The sequence below is a fragment of the Gossypium arboreum genome, chromosome 2 (assembly GCF_025698485.1).
Source record: "Gossypium arboreum isolate Shixiya-1 chromosome 2, ASM2569848v2, whole genome shotgun sequence".
Taxonomy (NCBI): Eukaryota; Viridiplantae; Streptophyta; class Magnoliopsida; order Malvales; family Malvaceae; genus Gossypium; species Gossypium arboreum.
In genome coordinates this window covers 726,132-738,609 of record NC_069071.1, presented here as the reverse complement: position 1 = coordinate 738,609, position 12,478 = coordinate 726,132, and the positions used below count along the sequence as shown (strand labels likewise).

Here is a 12,478-nt window from a genome sequence, read left to right as displayed (position 1 = left end):
GTCATCACATGTTCGAATCTTTTCAAAGTTGATCACTTATGGTTCAATTTATTTCGAATTCGAGTAGTTTCAAGTTCAAATTAATATATTTTCGAATTAATCAAATCAAATTTTTAGATTTTGATCAAAATTTACGAGTCCAAATTCGAGCCAAATATATAGAAACTGAAAGAGAAATTTTGCTCTAGGAATATCACATGTTGAGAGTTCACATTGTCCTATTGAGAAATAATTGGCAAACTGCAATACAAATTCATTATATTTGTTAATTTGAAAACACCATTTATGCAACAACTTTTGCAAAACATGTTAATTTGACTTCGAAAATTTTATTCAAAATTCAAACTCGACTCAATACGATTTGATCATAAAAAAGTTAATAATCCAAATTTAAATCGATCTAAACTCAAACATACCCAAATAAAATATTATAAGAATATTGAATCAAAACTCAAACAAAACAAACCCAAAATGACGCAAATAAATAACTTTAAATTATCAAAACCCGTAATGATCTAACCCAGAAATTCTAAAATTTTAATTTAAATAATCCAAACCCAAATCATCAAATGTCATTTTCTTTTATAGGATTAATAGACTTTGCAAGCTTTTCATTTTGTACTAAATTATTATGCTTAGGTTGGTCCAACCAATGGAAAAAAGAAAAATACTAGGAGTAGGCTCTGAACTCTGTTATTTGGAGCTTTTCTTTGTATTTCCTTTTTTGGGCTAATTTTAGTTTTAATCCCTTTACTATATTGAAATTTAATATTTAATCTTTATACTTTTAATTTAGTATATTTTAATTCTCTATTTTTGTTATATTGTTAATTGCTATAATTAAGGTGATTAAGTGAGTTTTATTATACTATTGTTCAATCACATAGTTTGGGTTAATGTTGTAAGAATCGAACTAATAATCGAATTAGTCAAACTATCAATTCCGATTCAATCATTAAAAATAAAAAAAATTTAAAATATTAGAAAAAGTTAGAAAATAAATAAGGAAAAACATAAATAAATAATAATATAAACATAAGCGTTTATTTTATAAATTATAACAACAAAATTAAATATTCAAAAATTAACTTAAATTCGCTTCAAACAGCTTTTTATCTGATTCAATTAATTTTGCATCGATTGACCTCTCCTCTAATTTTATAGAACGGGTTGGATCACCTGTTCCTGGTTCAATTGGTTCAACAAACAATCTAATTTGATTTTAACAACCATGGTTAGGGTCTCGAAAAATCCAACCAACCATGTTAATCGAACACTTAGCGTTTTTTTCTTAAATTTATGCAATCATTTGCATAGCAATAATTAAAGTTGTTATTAATTTAGACCTACTAATAACATTATAAAAGTAAAGAAATCAAACTATGACAAATTAAAATAAAAGGATGAAACCAAAATTTAAGCTCAGTAGAGGGACTAAAACTGAAATTAAACATTTTTTTAATATGCCAATAACAAGAAGGGAATAACAAGCAAATCATGGCTGCGGATTTTCCTTCTCTTTCCCTTTTGTTCCTTAATTGCATTCATATCAACAGCAAATGGCCTTATTTCACTTTTAGCCCCTCACAAAATATAAAACTTCAATTGAGTCCATTTTAATCACTTAATTAAATAAAAATTTGCATTTTTGGTCTCCCTTAAAAAATATAATTGCAATTTAAACCATTTTAACATCAAATTTTATCTCTGTCTCCCCAAAATTTTTAATTATATCTCGACTCTTGATAGAATATTCCTGAATTGGTCCCGGGATATCAAGGGCTAATGTATGGTACTAGAAAGTAGAAAAGGATATTCATAGGCCCTATCTTTACCATGGCTAGTGCTATGGTAGCTCTTGTTTTTATCTTGAAAGATGACATGACATTTATCTACCTCGTCTGCCATAGCACAAAATCATCATAAAAATTGATGTTGACATTACAATTTATATTATTATTTGGCTCTTGAATTCGATATTTTTTCATTTTAGTCCTTGAGTTTTTTCTGGTCCATGTTAGTCTCGGTGTTTGACAAATTTTCTCAATTTGATTCTTTAATTTGGATTTTGTTAAGGCGCAATGATATAATACAATCTCAGAGTATCACGTCATTATACATTAACAGAATTTAAGTTCAGGGACCAGGTTGAGAAACTTTACCAAAATTTTTTACTAGCATGGACTAAATGCTACTTTATCTCGTATATAACCGCTTATAATCGAATTATATAAGTGCTTGTATCATTGTATTAATTACCAAATTCTCAATAATGTAAACACGCGTATTTATAATTTGATCCACATGTTTTAAATATACTTCATCTCAAACATGAGTTTGGAATTTAACACTTGAACTAATAGTTAAATAAACAAAAAAATTATTAATACGATAATGATATTTTGAGAATTCAATGAAAGAAACTAATTTAAGATCTAAATTATAGTACTAATCATTATTAGGTGCAATAGTAAGACATTATATTCCGATAAGAGAATGTATGTTTAAATTTTAGAGATTATATTATTAAAAGAGTAGCGACAAACCCAAAATATAAACGACAAAACAGACATTAAAAGAGAAATTTTAAATAAAAGGGTATTGAATGATTCCACTATATTCAAACACGATAGAGATATATACTGCACATATTTTGTCTAAAGGGATGGCGCCAATAAGGGTAGGCAAGGCCCCCCAATGGCAAATTATTATTTTAGTCCCACTGAATTTTTTTAAATTTATAAATTAGTTTAATGAAAGATACACTTTAGGTCCCTAAATATGAATTTTTTTAATTTAATCCCTTTAAAATTCTAAAATAACATGCATATATAAAGATAAATTTGTCCTTTGATTTCTTTAAAGTTCTATAATTCAATTTTGATCCCCAAAGATAAACTTCATGCTTCGTCTTCCTAGCTATCCAAATAAAAGCCTTACCAGTTACTTTCTTTAAGCTTGAGTCTAAGCAAATGCGAATTTGAGAGAGCCAAAATGAAGAATCTTCAATTCAGTCCTCTTATAAATAAAAAAATTATAAATTAATTTATAGTGAAATTACACTTTAACTCCCCAAAATATAAAAAATTTAATTCAGTCCTCTTATTAATAAAGAAATTATAAATTAGTAATAGTAAAATTGCATTTAAGCCCCTAAAAATTTAAAAAATAATTATTTTAGTCTATTCAAAAATATAAAATTATATATTAATACATAATAAACTTATATTTTAATTTATAAAAAGATATAATTAAATTCCGTCTTCTATTAGAGGAATATTTAGATTCGCCCCTCTACGAGTGAATATTTCTTAACCACGAGACCAATCACCAAATATATGTAGTGATTAATTAAGTGAATGTAACCACACCACCGCACGTTCTCCCCTCATAGCCAACCTCCATTGCAGTTGCGACCCCCTCCCCACCCATCCCCACATGGTTCACATGCATCACAACGGACCACCTTTTTTTGCTTTATTATTTTGACTTTTAATTAAAGGTTTTCATAATTTCATAACCATGGCAAAATGGCAGCCATCCATTGACAAAACCAAAGACAAAACACAGTTCAACTTTCGTTGTTGGGTGTCGTAAAACTCTAAATTGTTACCCCTAAAAAGATAGTGTGTGTGTGTGTATATATTTATATATTCTCATTATAGTTTATAAAAGGTTGCATGAAAAACAAGAGGGAGAGAGAGAACCAGTGGGTGAGTGGTGAGAATATTGAAGAATGATGAAGACAAGTCCAGTTTGGGTTTAATTCCGATTTTAGTCCCTTCACTATGCCAAAAAATTAGGATTGATCTTTTGCAATGGGTTAAAATATTACATAAGTTAATATACTTTTGGTATGTTCGGAATTTATTCTTTTCAAAGAGAGAGAAAAACAAAAAAATTTAAATCCTATTTTTATTTAATTGGTAATTAATTTTAAATTTTTACGATATAAAAAATATTTTTATATTTAAAATAATGAAAAATAACTTTAAAATACTGTATAAATTAAATTCAAAAATACTATTTAAGAGTTATCGATTATTTTTAATTTTACCTATTAATATACAAAAGTCATTTTATTAAAATAAAATCCGAAAACCTAAAACCCAAAACTATTATGAAAGAATCAAGAATCGAATTGTCACAAAAAGTTCGGAAAATAATAAAACGCAACCAAGCCGAACCAAACTCCGTATAGAGGAATTATATCAAACTAAAGTACAAATATTAAATCTTAAATTTTAACATAATAGAGAGACTAAAACCATAATTAAACTGCCGGGACAGAGCACCTACTATAGGCCCAATGGGCTTTTATTTAAAATTTATTTTCTTTCAACTTTTGAACACGTCGGTAACAAGTGTCAACCATGGAAAAGTTCACTTTTCATGGTCCATATGGCTCCATTTTGAGAAGAAGATAGCTATGAATTTAATGATTATAAAAGAAAATTCCTTAAAAAAAGGAAATAACATTTGTGTATCCAATTATGGATTTTTGCAATAATTAAAAGGTTAACTGTATTACTTAAAAAGAAAAAAAAAAAAGGAAAGTTCATTCAAATTTAGCAATGAAACCACAATTTCACAATTTCATCCTTTTATGTTATAAAATAAAAACTTACCAAAATTTGATTAAAATTGAGAAATTAATCTAATAGACAACGCTATTAAATCTTTTTACTAAAAAATTAGAAAAAGAAAAGCAATTAAATTTGATTTTTATACAAAAATTAATTTATCAACTTTTATAAAATAGAAGGATTGAACTTAAAATTAAACCTATTTCCCATCTAATTATGTGAGCAAAAGCATGGGTCTATGTATATACAAAACGAAGAGAAGACAATGAACAAGCGTGGAGCAATTTTGGTGCCACCCAATATGGCCAACTCATTTAATGATATGAGGGGTGCAAGTGCAACCCCCTCTAGATCTTCCAAATCTCTCAATCCCCATCGAGGTTAAATTACTCGAGAGATCCCTGTATTGTAAGAATTGTATGAAATTAGTTTTTTTTAATTACAATTTAATTTTAAACAAAAAGTTTCATTTACAAACCCATGAAAATTTTAAAAATATTGATTATATTAAAAGTAAATATTAACTCTTATTTTATTTCTTTAATATAGAAGGATTAATTTGATATAGTCCCTAAAATACAAGGATTTCCCAAGAATTTCACCCTTCTTTTAGCCACCCTTGTTCATTCCCCCCTTTTACAAGTACAAGAACACTTTTTTTTCAATTTTTGTTTTCATCCCCTTATATTATATTGACTTGCCAAAGTATACTCTCTCTCTCTCTCTCTCTCTCAAACACCTCCTACTCCTACTCCTCCTTCTTCTTCTTCATCATCATCATCATCATCATCATCATGTATATATATATCGTTTCACATGGCTTTACACATAGCTAAGAGAGAAGGTTTTGAATCAAAAGAGGATATGGGGTTGTTGATCATCATCATTAGCTTGATGGGTGTTGTTTGGTTTTGGTACAAAATGAAGAAGATGATGAAAAAAGAAGATATAGGAATCAACAAGAGTGGTGGCAGTGGCGGCGGCGGCGGCGGTGTAGTGCCAAAAGGGAACTTGGGTTGGCCTTTCATTGGTGAAACCCTTCATTTCATTGCTTCTGGTTATAGTTCTAAACCTGTCAGTTTCATGGACAAACGCAAGCTTTTGTAAGCCTTTTTTTTCCTTCACCTTTTTTTTTTCTTCCTTTTCTAATCTCTATTTATAATATTTAAATTCGAAATTTTATTTATTTTTATCGAATTTCATTTTTAATTTTTTAAAACTGAAAATTAAATTATATATATATTTCTTTTAAAATGTTTAAATTTAATATTAAATAAGTGTTATATCTGAATTTTATTTTATTTTTTTACTTATTTTGGATATTTGTATAAATTATATTTATATTTACATATTCATTGATGATTAGAAACCTACTTATAATATTGTAGCAAAATTTTGCAAATTAAAATGACATGCATGACTATAACAATTATGACTATAACAATTATTAGAAATACTTTATTCACGAGAGTTAAGTGAGATAGTAAATTTCTCGAGAGCTTAATTTTTACCCGGAGTATAAAATAATTTTAAAGCTTGTGCCCAGCATTTGCTTTTTTAATGATTTTTCTTTAATCATGTGACTTAGATAATCAATGTTCAGGGTTTAATTTTCACTTTGGGTATAGAGCAGCTTTAAAGCTTGTGGTTAGTAAAATTTTTTTCTACCTTAACCAGTGGTCGAGAGTTTAATTCTTATCTTGGGTATAGAACAACTTTAAAGCTTGTGCTCATCATTTATTCTCTTAATGAATCTATAGAATACGAAAAATTAATTAATATACTCCGATGAAAATTTTGAAAAACTATCAAATCATGCAACTCCAAACTAAAAAACATAAACTTGTGGGGTATAAACAATTTATTTTATTTTATTATTTTATTAATTTTTGACATTATTGTATGAGTAGGTTTCTATATTTTTACATAGTCCAAGGAAAGGAAAATTCTACCCTTTCTTTGATATCTTCTTCTAGATTATTTAAATTTTTGAAATAATTTAAGATAATATCAAATATATAAGGACCCCATTGTATAAAAAATAAATAATTGTGATTTAAAAAAGTATTACTCATTAAAAGGTATAAATATATTTGAAAACATTGGTTCAATGACTAGGCCCCTAAATATTACTTATTAAAAAAGTTAAAATATGTTATTAGTCCCTATACATTTATAGAATTTGAGATTTAATCTCTATATTTTATTTTACATCTTAAATTAGTAAATTTTGACAAAAAATTATTAATAATGTTTTTTTATTACATTTTTAACCTAAAGAAATGAAACATCGTAGCCAACACAATATATTTTGTTTTACATTAAATGATATATGTCCCAAAAAGAAATTCTCCATTAATGAGCAATGACAGATACCTGCTGCAATTACTTCCCATGGCTTCAAAAAGGAAGGTGACATGGTCTAAAAAGTTGGAGGGTTTTTTTGTAAATATATTTAAAAAGTAATATTGAATTAAGACAAAAGCCATTAAAGCTTGTAAGTACGAACTATATGGGCAATTGCCATGCCGGTTGCAGGCATTGATCCCTGGCTCCTATTCTTCATTGTTTTTTGGGTTAATATAAGTTTTAGTCCCTAAATCTGATAATTAGGTCCACTTTAGTACTTATATTCTTTTTATCCACTTTAGTACTTGAACTTAATAATTAGGTCTATTTTGGTTATTGAACTTGACAAATGTAAAAATTTGATGACAAATAATAAAAATTTTGACAGAATTCAAGTTTAAGGACCAAAATGGACCAATTGTCAAGTTTAGGTATCAAAGTAGAAAAAAAATACATGCATCAAAATGAACCTAGATTAAAAGTTCTCCATTGCTTATTGCTTTTTGGGTTTAATATAACTTTTAGTCCTTAAACGTAACAATTAGGTCAATTTTGGTATTTATATTTTTTTGGTCACTTTAGTACTCACCTTGAACTTGACTAATGTAAAAATTTGATGGCACGAATTAAATTTTTATGGAACCTAAGTTCAACAACCAAGATAGACCTAATTTTCAATTTCGGGTATTGAAGAAAACAAAAAAAGAATGGTATATTAACCCTTTCTTTTTCACCTTTCCACCCACCATTTTATTTCCACTTTTAGACCTGTGTTTTTCAATCAATGAAGCTATAAAAGCCAAATCAAAACAAACCCTTTTTTTTTTTTTTTTTGCAGGCATGGGAAGGTATTCAAAACACATTTATTGGGAACACCCATCATTGTTTCCACAGATCCCGACGTAAACAAGGTGGTGTTGCAGAACCATGGCAACACCTTCATCCCTGCTTACCCTAAATCCATTACTGAGTTACTTGGTGAACACTCCATCCTTCAAATGAATGGACATCTTCAAAAACGACTCCATGCACTGATTGCAGGTTTCTTAAGATCTCCACAGTTTAAAACCCGTATCACAGCTCACATCAAAAGCTCAGTGGTGTCAACACTGGGTTCTTGGCAACACATGCAGGTGTTACTTGTTCAAGAAGAAACCAAAAAGGTAGCATTCGAATCACAAATCTTTTCAGTATGTATGTATGTATGAATGTGACTGTGGTTGATGGAAATCTATCTCAGATAACATTCGAGGTCTTGGTGAAAGTGTTGATGAGTGTCGGTCCGGGTGAAGATTTGGAGTTTTTGAAGAGAGAATTTGAGGAATTCATCAAAGGGTTGATTTGCTTACCTATCAAATTTCCAGGGACTAGACTGTATAAATCTCTCAAGGTGAGAGTATATATGTGTAGCATTTAGCTTTCGTTTAGTTTTAATATTAAATTTATCATTTGTCTGAATATCAAATTCAACATTAAACTCGAATACGAAATAATATATTAACGAAAATACCTTCCTTTAGGCGAAAGAAAGGTTACTGAAAGTGGTGAAAAAGATAGTGGAAGATAGGAAATTAGCTATGGAGGAAGAAACAGACGAAAAGGGTATGGCCAAGGATGCAGTTGACGTGCTGTTACGTGACAGTAGTGAAGAACCATCAAGTGATCAGATCAGGCAATCCCTGCCGTTGGATTTCATCAGTGGGAACATTATAGAGATGATGATCCCTGGTGAAGAGACTGTTCCAATGGCGATGACCTTAGCTGTCAAATTCCTCAGTGACTGCCCTGTTGCTCTACAGCAGTTGATGGTACGTATCATAAAAAAAAAACATTATGACCTTTTTTTCTTTTCATCCAACGGCTAGGATCATTTTCAAAAGCTTAACTGTTTGACTTTTTAACTATTTTTTTCGTTAGATAATAGATAGGAGTACATGCACTTGTAGGACACATTGTACGTGTGGAGGGACCCATGTTCTGTCATAAAAAATAGACCATACTTTGTAGTGTGCGAGAGAGAGTACTCTTCAACTTTTTTTGGGTTAATATTATTTTTAGGCCCTTAAATTTGTAATTAGGTCCATTTTAATGATGTCGCATATGTAGAAGTTTGATGATATGGCACTCTACGTACCACGTCATCAAATTTTGATGAAATACAAGTTTCGGAATTAAAATGGATCTAGTTGTTAAGTTTAAGGTAATAGTATTATAAAAACTCTTGTATTAGGAGTTAGATTGTATTTTGTTTTAGGGGTGAAGCCAAAATTTGGGGGGGAATTGTATATTTTTACGACAATAAAAATATAATTTCACCATTTTAATAGCCTATATCTTTATAATTTTTAAAGGATTAAATCAAATTTTTTTATCATTTTGGGGGTCAAAGTGTAATTTATCATTGCTAATTCAAAATTCTATAAATTATAAAGGGGTCTAAATGAATTTTTTTTATTATCCTAGGACGAGTCAGGGCCTGCCAACCTCTTGTACATTAGTGCAAAGAGTAAATTGATCATTTCTTTTAAAAATTCCATCTATTTGTATTGTAAAAAACTAACGTGGCTGATAGAGTAATCACACAGTGATATATGGCATGCCATATGTATTTCATCCTGACGTACAAAGACTAATTTTTAATAGTAGAAATGGATGGAGTTTTTTTATTAGACCAGTTTACTCTTTAATCTAACGTAAAATGATTAATTTTTTAAAATTTTTAAGTAAGGAGAACAAATTACAATTCAACTCATACAGGGTTTTCGTGATACATTTATTCGAAGTTAAGTATTAAAATGAAAAAAAAAATAATGCCCTTTTTACTCAAACAATAAAGGAAAAGTGATCAAATAGCATTGGGTTTGGCATTTTTTAATGTTGATTTTGTGAAGGAGGAGAACAGGGAATTAAAAAAGCAAAAGAAGGAATGTGGTGAAGATTATAGTTGGACTGACTACTTGTCTTTGCCTTTCACTCAAAATGTGAGTCTCAAATATTCTCTTAACCTTTCCTTTTGCAGATATATATATATATATATATATATATATATATATGTGTGTGTGTATGAATGAATTCGTTATGTATATTTCTATTTGGTAGGTTATAAGTGAAACTCTTAGAATGGCAAATATCATCAATGGAGTTTGGAGGAAAGCACTCAAGGATATAGATATTAAAGGTATGTAGTTTTATTTGTTGTATTTCTTTGAAGTAAGAATGGTAATGGAGAAGAACGAGTAGGGAAAAAGTTGTCAAATTTGTCATTATTTTACAGACAGCACGTTCTACTTCACTATGAGACTATAGATGTATAATCTCGAAAATAACTATCACTTTTATAGATATTGGATGCGCCTATCTTATCTTACTCTGCTCTGTTCCACTTTAATTTAATTTTAGCTAGTTATTTCTAATTTTTACGAATGAGAGAGTCACCGGATCACTTTTCAGAGTTATTATAAATTTACCCTTTTAATAGTTATGCATACAATAATAAAATGATAATTTCTTATGGTGGGGTAAGACGGGGTGGGGTAAGTAATTACTATTTGGCCCCACCTTGTATCCACTTTTCAAAAAAAATCCGCTCGTTATGAAATTTATCGAGCGGCTCGGGTTTTATTATTCCTACTTGAATTTGCATAAATATTAAAAGAAATTATTTGAAGATTTTTTTTTTTCAGGTTATTTAATACCAAAGGGATGGTGTGTGTTGACCTCTTTTATTTCAGTTCATATGGATGAGGAAAATTATGAAAACCCATATCTTTTTGAACCATGGAGATGGGAGGTTAGCTTTAAAAATTACTTCTAGCTATTTAATTCCATCTTTAATTTTCTATATTTAATTTATTTTTTGCAGAAAATTGGAGCTGCTGCTAATAACAATAGTTTTACACCATTTGGAGGTGGCCAAAGGCTTTGCCCTGGTTTAGAACTATCAAGGCTTGAAATTTCAATTTTCCTTCACCATCTTGTCACCACTTACAGGTAATTTTTTTATATTTGGTCACTAATCACCTTTGTCCCTGCTAGATAGGTGTCATTGGAAGCCATCAATGTACCCAGATTTATTATTGTTGATGGGAGGTCGATTCGGTGAAGAGAAGTTTTTTAAGTGTTGTTTATCAAGAGTTAGTTGATCCTTCAATGGATTAGTATTGTTCTCAACAAAGGGTTTTGTCTCTTAATTTTATTGGGAGTCTGAGTGCTTGAAGAGGTGGCTTCACAGAACGAGAACATTTTGCTGGGGTGCCTGACAAGACAGACAATGCATGTTGGATGGTTACCCACTAATGAAATCCCATATGTACTTTGGGTAAGATTTGAACTCATAACCTATAGCGTATAAGGTATTGTTGGGTAGGAATGTTACTACTCATCCAATAATAGGACATGGATTTCAATCTCATCAAGTGCAAATACGATATTTCCATGTGAGCAACCATGTGAAAAGTGCACGACTCATCCTTATTAGGCGTCTCGACTAGTTAATCCTACTCTATGAACACAAAATTTCTTTAGCCACTCAAACTTTCAATAGAATTAGGAGACAGCCCCCTTCAATGGAAATAATATCGACCCATTAAATCAACACTTCGCTACCTTATCTCAAAAGAGCCGGCCTCCTTCAACAACCATCTCTTACAATCTATCAGAACTAAAACAGCCCCTTCTTTTTAACTTCTTTTATATATATGCAGATGGGTTGCACAAGAGGATGAAATTATCTACTTTCCAACAGTTAAGATGAAGAAGAAGCTACCAATCAAGGTCACCCCTTTATGCAACTACCAATAGTTTTGGCCCATCCCAATGAAAACACCATATACATGAATATCTCTTATATATATGTATAGTCTCAATTGGATAGATATGACCAAACACAAACTTTGGAAGTTTTATCCCCACACCAAAAAGGAGCTATTGGGAATGGGAATTTGTACAACTACATATCTAAGCAATGATCTTTTAGAAAGGTGGTGGGATAGGACTCTTTGTGCATTATGGTGTTAGTTCTTATGTCACCATCCCTTTTTTCTAATTGCACTGTAGGTCCTTTTTGAGGGAACCACTTTTTTTGGTCCTTCAATATTGAATGCAAAGTGGGGATTATGTACCCCCAAATTGCTTGAATGGATCATATTTGTCTTCTGGTTTTTATGAGAGTAACATTTGTGGTATTGTCCTCTTTCAATAATGTTTTTGTCTCTAAGGTAGGTTTAGAATACGGTTCCAGACGTGTTTTTGATCACATCGTATTTTGCCTTCTAGATAAATAGCGAATGAAAAACACAAAGGAAACAAATCAATGAGTCGAAATTAAATTATATTTTTCAAGAGGTCAAAGTATAATTTTATCATTGTATTAACATATTATTTAAGTATTTTCAATAAGGTTAAACTGAAAATTTAAAATCTTGCAGAGTTAACAATTTTACCATTACATTATTTTATACTTTTAAAATTTTTTAAAGGGATTTCAAAGCAATTTTACCATTTGGGGCAAGGGGGCAAGGCATCTTGTTGTCAACTTCTTGTTA

General features: G+C 29.9%; 1 protein-coding gene across 2 annotated transcripts; it reads left to right on the top strand.

Moving 5' to 3' along the window:
* Positions 1 to 5,235: 5,235 nt before the first annotated feature.
* Positions 5,236 to 12,262, top strand: LOC108458395 (3-epi-6-deoxocathasterone 23-monooxygenase CYP90C1). Of its 2 annotated transcripts, none has more exons than XM_017757793.2 (9): positions 5,236 to 5,689; positions 7,774 to 8,098; positions 8,176 to 8,325; positions 8,456 to 8,743; positions 9,827 to 9,916; positions 10,035 to 10,113; positions 10,667 to 10,725; positions 10,798 to 10,925; positions 11,639 to 12,262. In XM_017757793.2, exons 1-9 carry the CDS (start codon positions 5,403 to 5,405, stop codon positions 11,733 to 11,735), a joined length of 1,503 nt encoding a protein of 500 aa, XP_017613282.1. In that variant the 5' UTR covers positions 5,236 to 5,402; the 3' UTR covers positions 11,736 to 12,262. The 2 variants fall into 2 exon arrangements, with proteins under 2 accessions (XP_017613282.1, XP_017613270.1); XM_017757781.2 differs by having other exon boundaries at positions 10,619 to 10,725.
* Positions 12,263 to 12,478: the final 216 nt, after the last annotated feature.

Coding starts and splice junctions, on each gene's coding strand:
- LOC108458395 (XM_017757781.2), top strand. CDS start 5,403: ATGGCTTTACACATAGCTAAGAGAGAAGGTTTTGAATCAAAAGAGGAT. Junction 8,099..8,175: donor TTCAAGAAGAAACCAAAAAG/GTAGCATTCGAA, acceptor AATCTATCTCAG/ATAACATTCGAGGTCTTGGT. Junction 10,926..11,638: donor CATCTTGTCACCACTTACAG/GTAATTTTTTTA, acceptor ATATATATGCAG/ATGGGTTGCACAAGAGGATG.